Source organism: Hemicordylus capensis, chromosome 3, assembly GCF_027244095.1.
Source record: "Hemicordylus capensis ecotype Gifberg chromosome 3, rHemCap1.1.pri, whole genome shotgun sequence".
NCBI classification, from domain to species: Eukaryota; Metazoa; Chordata; class Lepidosauria; order Squamata; family Cordylidae; genus Hemicordylus; species Hemicordylus capensis.
This window is the reverse complement of record NC_069659.1, coordinates 271,505,489-271,520,449: the sequence shown is the minus strand read 5'-3', so window position 1 is coordinate 271,520,449 and position 14,961 is coordinate 271,505,489. Positions and strand designations below refer to the sequence as shown.

At 43.2% G+C, this 14,961-nt stretch overlaps 1 protein-coding gene across 6 annotated transcripts in view; it reads left to right on the top strand.

Moving 5' to 3' along the window:
• ATRNL1 (attractin like 1) overlaps positions 1–14,961 on the top strand; it is a 1,008,890-nt gene that overhangs the window by 385,068 nt on the left and 608,861 nt on the right. For all 6 annotated transcript variants that reach the window (XM_053305805.1, XM_053305806.1, XM_053305802.1 and 3 more), the window contains exon 21: positions 4,477–4,529. In XM_053305805.1, the coding sequence (XP_053161780.1) occupies positions 4,477–4,529 (53 nt within the window). The remainder of the gene's footprint in view (positions 1–4,476; positions 4,530–14,961) is intronic.

The window sequence follows — 14,961 nt, the reverse complement described above, 5'->3', positions numbered from 1 at the left end:
GAGGGATGAACACGGGCCCCCTCTCCCCTAGCTACACCCCTGATTGTTAGTCTTTATGGATTTGAGAATATTGATGGGGACTGTTCCCTGATACTAAGGGGCATCACCAACCTAAAAGGCTGTACAGCTTGGAGCGGGTCAGTGCTACTGGAAATACTTTGATCCTTCTAGATGGTTAGCATATTCAGCAGGGATCAGCCTTGTCCAAAGGATCAAGGTGTTCTCTGCTGCTCTGAGCCAGGGTGTGATTGCCCAATGCAGGTTAAGGGAGGGATCATACATCCTGGCTCTGCCTTTAGTTAGTGTCTGCATTGTTGGAGGATGAAGTTTGTAGACCCTTTGCAATCCATTGGTTCATATAATAAATTTCTGGCCCTTTATACCCAATTAATTTCTTGTTTCTTTATTGGTGTTGGGAACAATGATTTCAGCCATTTGTTTTGCAAACAAAACATAAAGAATACAATGTGTACTGTTTCTGTTTTCTAAAGTGTTGTAGCTGAAGATAGCAAAAAAACAAATTGGTATAACTGAGGTTCACTCTTGCAATGAAAAGTGAGCTATTACCAGCAAATTGATTTTGCCATATAAAATATGTATACTTTAATCATAAGTGATGGCATTACTGAGTAAAGGAACAAAAAGGAGCATGTATAATGGCGTGAAAGTTCTTTGTCTTGTGTAGCCCTACTAATGGGCTAATTTAGGGGTTTCTTGCTTCTGCAGAAGTCATCACTCGCTATTATGCTGCCTTTTTCAACCTGTCTTCAAGGTAAACAAAGCTATTTGAAACACAGAAGACAAAACTCTAATAGACAGCAAACAAAAACCTACATACATGCTGTAGAAGAATCGGGTTGTGTTAAAAATGTCACTGATTATTTCTTTTGTGCTACAACATAAAAGCACTCTGCACCCACTGCACCTGCGTTTTGGAATAAAATGACTGAAATAATTACTATGTATTTGACTTGGAACTGTTAAGATCAACAGTAAGCAGATGCAGCCAAATTAAAAGATACATTCATTTTGTCATCTCTGTCGGGGGCAGCCTTCCATGAGGTGGTGTGAAAGAGACACTGCAGGAGCAAGGAGGAGGCTCAGGGGGCTGAGGGCGCCACCTCACAGGCCTCTCCACTGTTCACTGCCAATCCTTAACCCCACTGAGGCAAGCTGTTGATTTTCCTTTCCTTGCCACTCTGTGGCACGCCTCTTTCTCTGTCCTATACTGCTCCTGCTGCTACTGACTGACTTTGTGGCCTAAGCCTGAGACTGATTTTGCCTGATTTTGCTGCTGCCATGGCAGCATAACCTGATAATGCTGACCATCTGTCTGGGGATGTGAGGATGTATCATATTGTCCTTCATCTCAGGCCGCAAAATGTCCTGGACTGCCCCTGATCTCTATATTTCCATATTTGTTCGTGTGTGCAGATTGAATTTTGCAGGAATTTTGAAACTTTGACAGAAGTCAGACTAATCTCTTTCTGCTTGGGAGCTGTGCATGTACCAGAGTAGAAGACAATCACTTCTTCATTTAGTTCTTTCCTGACCAAAGGCAGAAAAATGGCTCAAGGAGGTTTGGCCTTGGTGGTGGGTTATCCCAATTATTTCCCTGCCCAATTACTTAACATGTGTTAATGTTTCTATTCAGGTGGTTAGTCAATTGTTTCTATTCAGGTAGCTCCCTCTTTTCTCTAGCCCCAATACACACGTAAAAGGGATTATCGGTTCCCTTGTGGGGTGGAGGTTGGTTTAAGTTCTTCAGTTGACTTTCTAGAATCATACTTAATTTGTTTAGCAGGTCCCCACTACAGATGACCACTCCCTGAGCAGGATGCAGACTAAGTCAATCATAATTAAGCCCCACTGAAATAAACAAGACAACCTAGTCATTACTAACTTAAGTCCTATTAATTTAATGGGACTTCGTCATGACTAACTTAGTCTGGATCTTGCCCCCGTGTCTCTTCTTTTGGATTGAAATCTATGCCATGGAAATGTGCAGGGGTTTGCTTGTCATTCAGAAAAATAACTAACCCACTGCAACTGAACAAGCAAGTTTGTGCTTACTTGTTTCTTTGGACAAATCTTTTTAGGCTGTCCTGCCATTATTGGCAATGTTCCTTGTGATCAGGGATGCAAAACAAATGCATCTTCCCAAACACTGGACACTGACCAACAAAAACTGATCCCCCTTCTGCTGGCTAAGGCTTTTCTTCCTGCAGAGCTGTTGTCCTCCAAGTAGAAAATGATTGGGATTACTGATGGAAGCCAACCAAACCCAACTCAACCCAGGGAGCACTGGCAGTTGGTTCCAATGACACACTCAGTGGTTTGGAGAAACAAACAACTAGGGGTGCATTACATGTCAATGGGTGAAAAGGAGCCTTCATCTGTGTGAAAAGGAGCCTTCCAGGGCACCCACAATCTTTCTCCAAAGACTCACAAAACATACCTTTTTCAAACTTTTTTTACCCATTTGTTTTATTATATTTCTATATTGTTGCATCTGTCAGCTCTGGGCAGTTCACAATAAATAAAACACCAACATAGAAAGCTGCCTTATACCAGGGTTTCTCAATGTGTGGGTCCCCAGATGTTATTGGACTTCAACTCCCATAATCCCCAGCCCCAGTGGTCTTTGGTTGGGAATTATGGGAGTTGAACTCCAATTATATCTGGGGACCCACATGTTGAGAATCCCTGCCTTATACCGAGTCAGACCCTTGGTCCATCTAGCTCAATATTGTCTACACAGAGTGGTAGCCTCTTCTCCAAGGTTGCAGGCAAGTGTCTCTCTCAGCCCTATCTTGGAGATGTCAAGGAAAGAACTTGGAACCCCTGCTAAATCGACAAAGAGGCACCTTTTAAATGTGGCGATTTTCTTTATTTAGCAGGGGGAGAGCAACTGGCCCTATCCACCCCCAACATCATCCCTCTAGTGGCTGTTGCTGGTGCCTATCTTATGTGTATTTTTAGATTGTGAGCCCTTTGGGAACAGGGAGCCATCTTCTTTATTTGTTTTGTTTGTTTATTATTTCTCTATGTAAACCCTTTGGAAACTTTAGTTGAGAAGCGGTATACAAATATTTGTTGTTTTGTTTTGTATGCAAGCATGCATATGCTCTTCCCATAGTGGCCCCATCCTGAGGGGATTATCTTACAGTGTTCACACATGTCTCCCATTCAAATGCAAACCATCAATTAAAACCAGTGCCCAAAAATTCCTAAAAACAATATAAACAGTTTAAAACAATTTCAAAATAGTTTAAAAACCATGGAAGGACAGACCAAAAAAACAAAAAAGTCTTAAGGACTTAAATAACACTATTGTCTTCTACCCCTTTCAGCAGCTGTTTTGGAGCATTTGTTTTCCCCCTTCAGGGATGCCAGGCCATTAGAGTGTAATCCTAACCAATCAGAAGATAGTTGGTACAATCATTCCTTTTTATATGGAAAACTGAAAACTAGGCCATATGGACAACATGGTGTCCATTCTTTACTCTTTGAGTGGCAAAATACCAGATATATCAGACCAGAGACCAGAACCTTTTTGCAAAACAAGGTAACTGCAAACCATGACTAACTTCCTGAGCAAGAGAGAACAGGCAAAGTGCAGTTTGAAGCCCTGATTCCTGAAAATAATGCTGCTTCACTATGGATATTTATTTGGGAGTAAACCCATCCGAACTCATACTTCTGAGTAAACAGGATTACTCAGAAGTAGGATTAGCCTAAATAACTCCTCCTTACTCAATCCACACAATTTTTCACATGACTTCTTGAAGAAAGACTAATATGAACAGGACCAGCTATGCAGACAGATGAAGCCATTTCCATGATCTTCACTGGACTTTTTCAAGCAGCTGTATTCATGGGGGTAACGGCTAGTTCAGGTGTATAAGCTGTATGTTTCACTTTAACCTTTCTCTATGCAGTTGTGTGTAGCCACGTGCATAATCTCACGAAGTATTTTGACAGTGTGACAACTGACTTTTGGGGAGCACAGGTTTAGACAACCTTTATCCAGATTGTAAAATTTTAGAAGCAATCATATTCTATATTTTTTCTATTATCTTCTCTTGGCAAAATACAGGATTGTATACCAAAGAAGAATTAAGTTGCCATATCAGCATTGTATTAGGAAATAAAAAATATTAAGTTCTGTAGGACATAACGGGCAATTTTTAGACTCAGTGTGTGGTGCAGTGCCCCCATGGTTCTTTATTGTGGATCTTTATTTTCAAAAGCTATTTTCCAGACTTTCATTATTACAGAAATAAATTTTTGTCTATGCTGACAATTTTTTTTAAAAAATGCAGCTTTCAGTGTTAAAAAAAGTTGCTTTTCTATTATCTAATTCCGTTTGTTTATGAAGTTTAGAGTTTACTCTGTTTTTCAGTTGTCCTAACAGTGTCTAGTTTTATAAGTAACTCGCTTTTTTCTTTTTTGTCATCTTGTTTTGCTCTGCAGCTGTGATTCTGAAAACAGGTACCTTGGTAATCCTCTCAGGGGAACATGTTACTGTAAGTACATCTATGTTTCCTTGGCCTTTGAGCTTGTTCATTAAATTATATTAATTAACCTTTGACTTCTGACTGATATTAGCTGGCTGCTATTAATTTGTGAGGTGTGTGCTATCTTATAATATATCATTCGATCATTGTGTGCAGTGCTAAATGAACTGGGAAGACCTGTTCAGATATAAAACGGAACCTTGGCACTCCCTTTCAGCCTAACCAACATCACAGGATGATTGTAAAGATAAAATGGGATAACGATATGTTTCCCAGACTATGGGAAACACCTATATCGGGCAGCAGCAATATAAGAAGTACTGAAAGGCATCATCTCATACTGCACGGGAGATGGCAATGGTAAACCCCTCCTGTATTCCACCAAAAAAAACCCCACAGAGCTCTGTGGTTGCCAGGAGTCGACACCAACTTGATGGCACACTTTACCTTTACACTGCCATGTGCGCGCACACACACACACACACACACACACACCCCACACATCTTCTCTTATTCATTATTTCAATAGGTCAGTGAGACACATTATTATGATCCCCAATGTAAAAGAAACCAAACTGTGAGACAGTGGCTTTTTCCGGGTTGCTAATGAAAGTATTGTCAACCTGGGATTTCAGGCCAAATCCAGCAAGCTTTGTACTAGATTGTACTGGCTTTCTTAGTTTTTCTAATATAATCTGAATTGAAACTTATAGGGACTGTACTAACTATCCATCAAGATTTAAGAGTGGGTATTGGTCAAGTATCTAATCACTACAGTTTTGTAAGGAGTTGTGCACTTTGAAACTCCTGCTTTTCCATTTATACAGTGGTAAAGTTGTGCCATCAAGTCTGTGTCGACTCCTGGCGACTACAGAGCCATGTGATTTTCTTGGTAGAATACAGGAGGGGTTTACCATTGCCATCTCCCATGCAGTATGAGATGATGCCTTTCAGCACCTTCCTATATCACTGCTGCCTCATACAGGATTTTCTCATATTCCTGGAAACACACCAGCAGGGATTCAAACCAGCAACAATATAGATGACTAAACTTCTATATGTTCTTTGTCTTTGTCTTTTTAATGTTATGTTGTTAGATGTTTAGATAACAATGGTTAGCAAACTTTTCAAAACTGATGTAAATTAATGTTAATTTCATTTAAGCTTATATATATAAATCAAAGCCCAGGCAAAACAAATAGGAATCCAGCTGTGCAACTAGAACTTGTGTAAAGAATGCAAATAAAACAGAGTTAAACTTGGCCAATATGCATAATTCTAAGAGCAAAATGTGTGTATTGTGGTTGCCTGTGGAAATTTTGGAAGATAGCAGTGAGACACAAATAATGATACTAATAGAATCTTTTACTTTATGTAGACATTCTGAGTTTCTCTCATCTAAAAATAAATACTTCACATGTAAGTGATGAAAACTGTTAGACCAATAAGACTTGTAGAGACTGGACACCTCCAAGAAAGATCTTATTCCTTATTATCCTCTAGTAACTCTGCATCATAAATCTCTGTCTGAGATAAATTGTGTCATATCTAAATAGCCTTTCACCTTTAAATATACAAAGCTATTTGTCTTCTGCCAGGTTTTAAAATATTTTAAAGATTTTGTGGTTTTGGACTGATGTCACCTTCCAGCTCTTTTGTAAAGCTTAAACCTACAGTAAAATAGATTAATTAACTTTAATATTAATATAAATATCATATTGCCTCATTATCAAGATGCTTTTTTACAAGAGAAGAGCAGTTTTCATTTATTTTCATGGGTCGTACCTGAATGGGGAACTTCTAGGATAGATCTAATTGATTTAAGGAGAAAAGCTCTATTTTAAGATGTTCAGGGGCTGCAGGCTAATTGATTCTCTGTTCTATTTCAATTTGATCAATAACTTTATTTTAATTCACAAATAATTAGTGACCCAGGATTTCAATAACTATTAACTACTGGTATAATAAATTCTGCTTTCTTTAATGGCTCATTGGGGTGGAGATGGGAGAGCCAAATGGAAAGTATATGTCAAGTACACTAGATAATTATATGAATTCCATGATGGGAATTTTCTTAAAAATCTGTGTTTGTGATTATTTTAGAGAAAACATCTCCAGTTGTTCCATATTGCACACTTACACTAGACTTTCTGGAAAGCTGTTCACATTTGTGGAGGTGCAGCTCTACTCCTAGAAATCAATAGACCTTTAAAAAAAAATCTTAATGGAACAGGAATGAGTCGGTAGTGTGTGGTTTCAGTATCTTCAGTGAGCATCAGTGTCAGTAACCTCAGGTCAAAGTACTGACAAGATCCAGGTCGCAACTGCTGAAGAAGCAGCAGATAGCAGAGGCAAGGCCAGCAAGGCAGGCACAATCCACAGTGTGGAGGCCACTGGATAATCCAGTGATTTCACTCAGTAATGAGTTGCTCGGACTAAGGGAATGCAGGAAGCTAAAGGCAGTGGCACAGGATTAGATCTCTGGAATCAGCTGATTACTAGGATCAGGAGGCTTCTAGTCTGTCATGTTAGTAACTCAGCGTGAGCTGCTTGCAAATTCCTTTTGATCAGTGGCCCTGGTGGTCTAGGGAGTAGGAAAGTGGAGCCTGCCTTCCAGGGGAATTGACATGAGCTTCACAGTGCCTGATAGCCAGTGAACTAGGTCAGCAAAAGTGCAACCTAGTAACTGTTGTAAACCACTTTAATACAAAGTGAATACTGTATGACATTTGCCTGACTTTTGAAATTCTAGCAGCAACGTCCTGAAGTATTGTAAATGTCAGAGTTCAGGATGGTCATTTTGACTCATGGTACAGGTTCAGAGCTACTAAAGTACCTCTTGAATAATTTTTCATGCTCTTAATACCATTTATGACAGCAGGGGAAATGTGGAATAGAAACATGTCTGAAAGGCCCTAAAGAACCTCCAAATATTCATATCACATTAAGTGTATGTTCATCTAACCATTTTGATATGGCAGGTGTTGTGTTTCCCTTTGTCCTATGTGATGGGCTGGAATCCATAGAAGGGTGGGGAAGGAGGGGAGTATGGGAGCATAAAAGTGAATATTCTACAGACTATGCTGGTGTTGGGCCCAATTTATGCACCACAAGAGCCAGTGGTAGCTCTCCTTCTTCTTCACTTTCTGATAGCTGTGGCCTAGAGCTGGAGCTCCTTCCACATTCCCACCACCATAATAGTATTGCAACTTCACTCTTTCATGGTGAACATGTTTTACAAACGGGGTCTACTCTTTTATGTATGCATTTACTTGTTAAAGTTCATGTCAAATTTAAGGCTATACACAGTGTAGAAGGTGAACAAGCCTAAGGTTCAGTCCTGTGCTCCACTGCATAGATAACCTAGCCTCTTGGGCTGTGTGTGATGTGCTCTAGAGCCTGTTTCTAGGAGCTATTCCACCTCATAGCTACAAGAAATGGTGTATTAGGGTCAAACTGCACATTACAAGAAGCACATGATTGTTTGTTGGTATTTTCACCCCTCAAACAGCAGCTACAGGACGCTTAATGTAGATTGAGACCATGATGTGGGGAGTGAGGGGGATTTAGCTTTTAACCATGGTGTGGTCTTGATTCATACTGGGAGCCCCCATGGCTGTTACTTGGCCTGGGAAGAGGCAATCCAGTTCAGGATCACGGATGGTGGAGATGAAGGATTAAAACCCTCCTTATTCCTCAGAATGGTTCCAATCCAGATTAGGGCTGTGCATGGACCGGTAGAGGTAGTTTGGTCCAAATTCATACTGAACTGCTGCTCCGTGAACTGGTTCAGTCAAACTGACCAGTAGGTGGGTCGAACCAATAAACTAGCTCAAACCAGTTCAAAGTTGGTTGCGGTTGAACCGCTTGAACTGGCCCAGTTCACAGAAGACCAGTTCGATTGTGAACCGGTTCTGCACATAATCCTGATTGCCCCCTCTCTTCAGATGCTGTTTAGTGGAAAAACAAGAATGAAAGAGCCATTAAGTAACAAAAGATCACTGCTCATTTTACTGTTTTTTAATCATGTGAATCAATTCATTGAACTGATGCATCAGTGAGCTGACATAAAACTTTGTTGCTTAAAGTAATTTTTGTTTTCTAGTATGGAAGCAGTGTATAAATTCAGACTTGATCTTATCATAAAGTAAAAGAAAAGATGTGCTATCGGTTCAGTGTCAACTCCTGGAGACCACAGAATCATGTGGTTTTTCTTTGGTAGAATACAGGAGGGGTTTACCATCGCCATCTCTCGCAGAGTATGAGATGATTCCTTTCATCATCTTTTTATATCGCTGCTGCCAATATAGGTGTTTCCCATCTTATCATAAGCCTTCCAAATTTCAATAGTTCATTAATGTAGGATTGAGTGACATTGTCATACTCCCAGGGGACGAGGTGGGCTTCTAGCCCTTCTTGAACTCCGTAATGACTGGAGCATCTCCAAAAGTTCAGCCTCAGGAACAGCCAGGGGAGGAGGTTAGCTTGTCACCTGAGTTGTCCTCCTCCTGGCTTGTTGCATTCAGCCAGTTCCCTCTTCTGGAGAACTCCTGGCTCCGATACTCAGAAGCAGCCCACCATAATCAGTTACCTTGTCTTTAAATACCCCAGTGCAGAGCTGACAGGGCTTAAAGCCTACTTCCAGCCCCACCCCCTTCCTGACCTTGCTTCCTGTTTCCTGCCATACCCAACCTAGCTGTCTCCCTAGAGCTGTTTCCTGCAGCTCTCCCTGCCTTGCCCTCTCAACCTCACTGGGATCTGACCAGCCTGGGCCCTTCTCCTCCCCACTGCCCCCTCGAAAGGAAAGAAAGCCTCAAAGAAGGGATGCTACGCCCTTCTCCAGCCTCCACAGGGCCACCTGAGTGACCAGGTAACATGGCATCATGACAGACATTATTCTTGACATAATAATGTCAAATGTAGACTATTAATTATGTTTACGTAAGTGGTGAAGATCAGAGACAGAAGATGTGGGAAACAGGGATGTGCGAACTGGCTAGCCGGTTTGATTTGACAGTCCGGGGTCAAATCAAGTCACCCCCTGTTCAATCCGGCCATGGACTGAACCCCACCCCCCGACTGTTCGGAGGGGGGTCACAATTTTTTAAAAAATGTTTTTTAAAAGATATTTTTTAACCTTATCCCCTTTGGGGATGGTCCTTGAGGTGGCGGTGTGTGTGTGTGGGGGGTCCCCTCCTCCCACTGGCCTCCATTATTATGCCAATGCTTCAGCCAGTTTGGGCCTCTGTAGCTCAGTGTGGCAGACATTTTGGGCGCCGCCGCACATGGTCTCTGTGAGGCCAGCATGACCCTCTGAACTACGGATGCCCATAGTTGCAAGATCGCAACTCAGTTAAGCCGAGATGCTTCCTGTGAAACTGTCCTCTGCTGACAAGCACCTTGTTACTGCACAGCCGGCTTGTGGGTTGGGCTGCACTTCGCAGGATGTTATGGTTTCGGGGTGTTTTGTGGTGTGCAGGAGAAGAAGCGAGATCTTGAAGAGTCTGATGGCTTATTCGGACGCCAGCAGACTCTCAAGCATCGACACCGCCCAGGGGAAGGCTCCCCCCACCCCAGACAGCGGCTCCTTCTTTTCAATTCTTCCTATTGTGGAAGGGGGGGAGGGGGCTGAGAAGGTATTTTCACAGCCTCACAAGGGTAGCCTTCCAAGCTGCTGCTGCTTTGCCTTGCCTCTGTGTGAAGCAGATTAGCCCCTTTGGATGGACTTGGTTAAGCATTGTGCCGAGGAAAATATCTCAGTGTTTGCTTATGAAAAACCATGTAACTGGAAAAGGGGGTGGGGGTGGTAGAAATCATGGTAACATCAACTTCTGGAGCTGTTGGCCAGGCAATTATTTTGCTGACTGGGGTGAAGGTCTCGAAGCATCCCCACCTCAAGCTCCCTCGCATGTCCCCCCAGATCCTTGAGAGATCAACAAGAGGGCAAGAAGAGACATGGAGGGGGGCACAGGCCCTCTTCCCTCCCACCCCGCCATTTCTGTCATGAGTCCCGAACATTTTTAAGCGTATGAAGTAGCATTTGCTTGGGGTGGTGGTGGATAATAATACCTTGTCAATAACAGAGTCGTTATTTCTGCTCTGCTCATCCTCAGCTAGATGCCCACAAGTGGGTGAAGCCACTTAACTCGCAAGTAGCACCACTGCTTTAAGGAACATTGTTGCCCATTCAAGTGGCTGAGGATCGAGGCCTTAAAATGATCCGGTTTTTGACAATTTTTATTTTTTATTCCTATTAAAACCCGCTGGGTCTATTATTCATCACACAACCCAGCCAAGCCAAAAGGGGGTCTATTGACAATTTTTATTTTTTATTCCTATTAAAACCCGCTGGGTCTATTATTCATCACACAACCCAGCCAAGCCAAAAGGGGGTCTATTGACAATTTTTATTTTTTATTCCTATTAAAACCCGCTGGGTCATTCATCACACAACCCAGCCAAGCCAAAAGCATGGGTGTGGAAAGGAGAAAAGCCGACTCACAGGCTCATCACCAACTCAGTTTTGAAATACTTGGGGTATTTTAATCTAAGTACCAATTTGGTTGGTCCCCGGGGGCTGGAAAAAAAGAAGAGAGGCTTAACATGCAAGGATTTGGATTTGGGGCATCAGTGCATTGTAGTCCATAAGGCAGGAATACAGTCCAAGGGCTTAACTGAGCTGAGAATCGCCTTCAACTTCAGGATTTTGTCTCATTGCAGGAGAGATCACGTTAAGTTTCAAATAAAGGGTTTTTTACGGCAGGACTTTGGCTTATCTGAGTTGTGGATCGGGCCAAGAGACTTATTACTTTGCTTCATTCAGCTCAAAGGTTCTGGCTTAAGTGGGCTGTGAATTAGCGATAGGGATGGAGCCCCTTGCATCCAGAGAATCCTATTGATTCCAATGCACGGGAGGTGCGACCTAAGCATCCCTGTAGGATGAGAACCAGGAGTATGTGTGGTGAACCTGTGCCATCCCCCAGAAGAAGTGCAACTTCTCACTGTCTGTCTTGAATTTCCCCTTCCCCCCCGTCACCGTGCTACTTAGTAGCCTATACAATTGCATGCTGTGACCTAGCATAAACTGCGGTCCTATGCCAGCTTCTCGGAGAGCACGTCCTGTTGGACTCCGTAGAATTTACTTCTGAGTAAACATGCAGAGAATAGAGTAGCAAAGTCTTTGGGGATTCAAAGCTGCCAGCCTAAACCACTGGAAGTGTTTACCTGGAGGTCAGCTCCATTCAAATAAACAGGTCTTACTCCAGGTAACCATGATTCAGAAGATAATTTAAGCCAATTTGGCTTCTAAACTAATTCAGAAGCTGAACAGTAATGGGGTTTAGGACTATGAGGTGCCAACTGGATTGTGGATCTGGCTGCCTTCCCTCCAAAAACTTTGGGGATTCTCAGTTCTGGGACTTCTCAGTTTTGTCTGCTTTGAGTGTACTTGGAGTCTCAACCTGTTTGGGAAAATTGGAGAGGGAAGGAGGGCCACAGGTCAGCATCCCTCTCCTCCAATTCTCATCCATTGCCACCCCTTTAAATCTAACTCTACTGAAAGGAGTTTATTTAGAAACCTTTTCCCCAACAAGCACTGGGAACGATGCAGATCCTCCACCTAGTCTTGTTGGGTCTCCCCCAAGCGTTCAACAATGCGAGCTTTGATGCGCTCCGGAATTCACTCAGTAGGAGATTAAAGGGTGATGTAGCGCTTTCTTCTTTGCCAAGGGTGTAAAGAGCTGAGCTAAACAGGTGGCCAGAAGCACCAGCTACAGCTCTCCACCAAGCAAATCCATTGGATTTCCTTCGTATTCTCCTTCCCACTTGCCAGCACAACCAGTTTTTGACCCAGGGGAAGATCTTCATGTCACAAAAACAGCCTCATCGGCAGTTCTCTCAAAGCCTAAACTGGCCGCTGGATTGTTCCAGACAAACAGAATAATCTCTCCTTCTTTCTCTTGCATTTTTGGCACACCCGCTTCCGTCCTCACTCGCAATTCATTTTTCTCTGAAAAAATAAATTTACCTTAGCTTTAAAAAAAAAAAAAGTTATGTAGATCAGGATTTAGAATTGACCTAATCATGTGTATCTGGAAGCAAATCCCTATGATTTCAATGGCACTTTCTTCCATGGAACGTTTTTAGGATGAGTTGTCAGCTGTCTGGAAGACATTGAACACACTTACCTGAAAGCAAATGCTACTTATATTAATGAGACCTGATTCCGCATACATATCTAAGGATGGGGAGAATCGGTCATGCCAGGCCTCACAGAGGCCATTTACGTATGTGTGGCAGTGTCCAAAATGACCACTACGCCGAGCTAAGGAGGACCGAACTGACTGAAGAGCCGGCCGAACCGGCCAGAGGGGGTGATAACAGAGGCTGGCGGGGGAAGGGGGAACCTCTGTGAACTGTCCTCCCGCCACCTTGAGGACCACCCCTAAAGGGGATAAGGTTCAAAAAAAATTGTTTTTTAAAAAAATCCCAAACCCCCTGGAACGAACCAAACTGGGGGTGGGGGAGGTTTGAGGGGGTACCAGACCGAATTGGGCCAGCCAGTTCCGTGCTGGATTCTATGATAGCAAATTAGAGTGGATTCATGGTGTTTCATTGAAAATCTCATTTGCTATCATAGAATCCACACTCAGAATACCTCTGAAACAACAGAACCCTGTACCCCATGGGTTAGAAACCCATGGGAGTGGTTGGCACCCTATGTGCACTACACTACCACTCACTCTGGGCCACCCCAGCACCCCCCAAGTGCACTTATAGGGCTGCTGAAAGCTCCATGTATACCCTATGAGGAAAAACCTTAAAGACGCGTAAACTTTAACAATTCCCCCAAAATCAGCCCTCTGCCCAAATCCTTTGAAAAAATTCAGGTAGCTTCGTTGACCCTACCTGGAACTACCACCAACCCCACACTGCTCTAGGCCACCCCTTTGCGCCCCGCGTGAAGCTATACATTTGCTGACACCTCAATGCTTCTCTATGGGGAAAAACCTTAAAGACGCGTAAACTTTAACAATTCCCCCAAAATCAGCCCTCTGCCCAAATCCTTTGAAAAAATTCAGGTAGCTTCGTTGACCCTACCTGGCACTACCACCAACCCCACACTGCTCTAGGCCACCCCTTTGCCCCCCGCGTGAAGCTATACATTTGCTGACACCTCAATGCTTCTCTATGGGGAAAAACCTTAAAGACGCGTAAACTTTAACAATTCCCCAAAAATCAGCCCTCTGCCCAAATCCTTGGAAAAAATTCAGGTAGCTTCCTTGGCCCTACCTGGCACTACCACCAACCCCACACTGCTCTAGGCCACCCCTTTGCCCCCTGTGTGAAGCTATACATTTGCTAACACCTCAATGCTTCTCTATGGGGAAAAACCTTAAAGACGCATAAATTTCAAAAATTCCCCAAAAATCAGCCCTCTGCCCAATCACTCTGAAATTGGGGTGGTAGCCTCCACCCATTAGGCACTACCACCCCACCCCACTCTTTTTGCCTAGATCCCACGCTATGCCCCCGATCTTCCCCCAAAACACTAAAACTTCAAAAATTCCCCCAAAATCAGCCCTTTGCCCAATCCCCCTGAAATTTGGGTGGTAGCCTCCGACCATTGGGCACTACCACCCCACCCCACTATTTTGCCCCTGGGACCCATTTTTCATACCCGAATTGATTCAGATTCAGATTCGGATTTAATCCGAATCCGAACCAAATCAGGGGTGATTCAGGTAGCCCAGATTCGGGCACAGAACAGAATGGGGGTGATTCGGTTCGGGTCCCGAACCAAATCACCGAAAACCCAAATTGCACACCCCTATTCAGTACTTGGTTACATATAGCATAGAGGACCATATTGTAATTTCCCCAAATACCCTTTTAGCTTCTAGGGCAGTGCTACACAACTCAAATGCCCTAATGGGCCAGAACCATTCACAGCTTGGCGTGCAGGGGCCGAGGTCAATTTTTAGCACATTATTACATCAAAATTAAAATATATATTTATTATTAGTTACTTGTGGATCTATTCACCCTATCAATGGACCCATAGTTTTAACCAAGGATAGTGGCCAGAAAATGGGTCCTGTCCCTGCTCAATCAGTGGGGCCCCTGGAGTTCATGCCAGCCCTGAACAAATGCCAAGTCCTCTCCTCTCCCTAAATTGTCATTGCTTTCAGGCTGCAATCCTAGGCATTCTTACATGGGAGTAAGCCTCACTGGGTACACCATGGAACATATGTATGAGAAAACATACATAGGATGGTGCTATAAGGCAGTTTTCAGCTCCTGTGTTGCTGTAGGACCCTGGGGGCCAGTAAAATAGTCCCTGCGGGCTGAATCCAGCCTCCGGGCCTTATGTTGTGCAAGCCTGTTCTGGGTGAACTGTTTCATGAGAAGCCAGTCAACCAAGGAATCAAGTGGATTACTT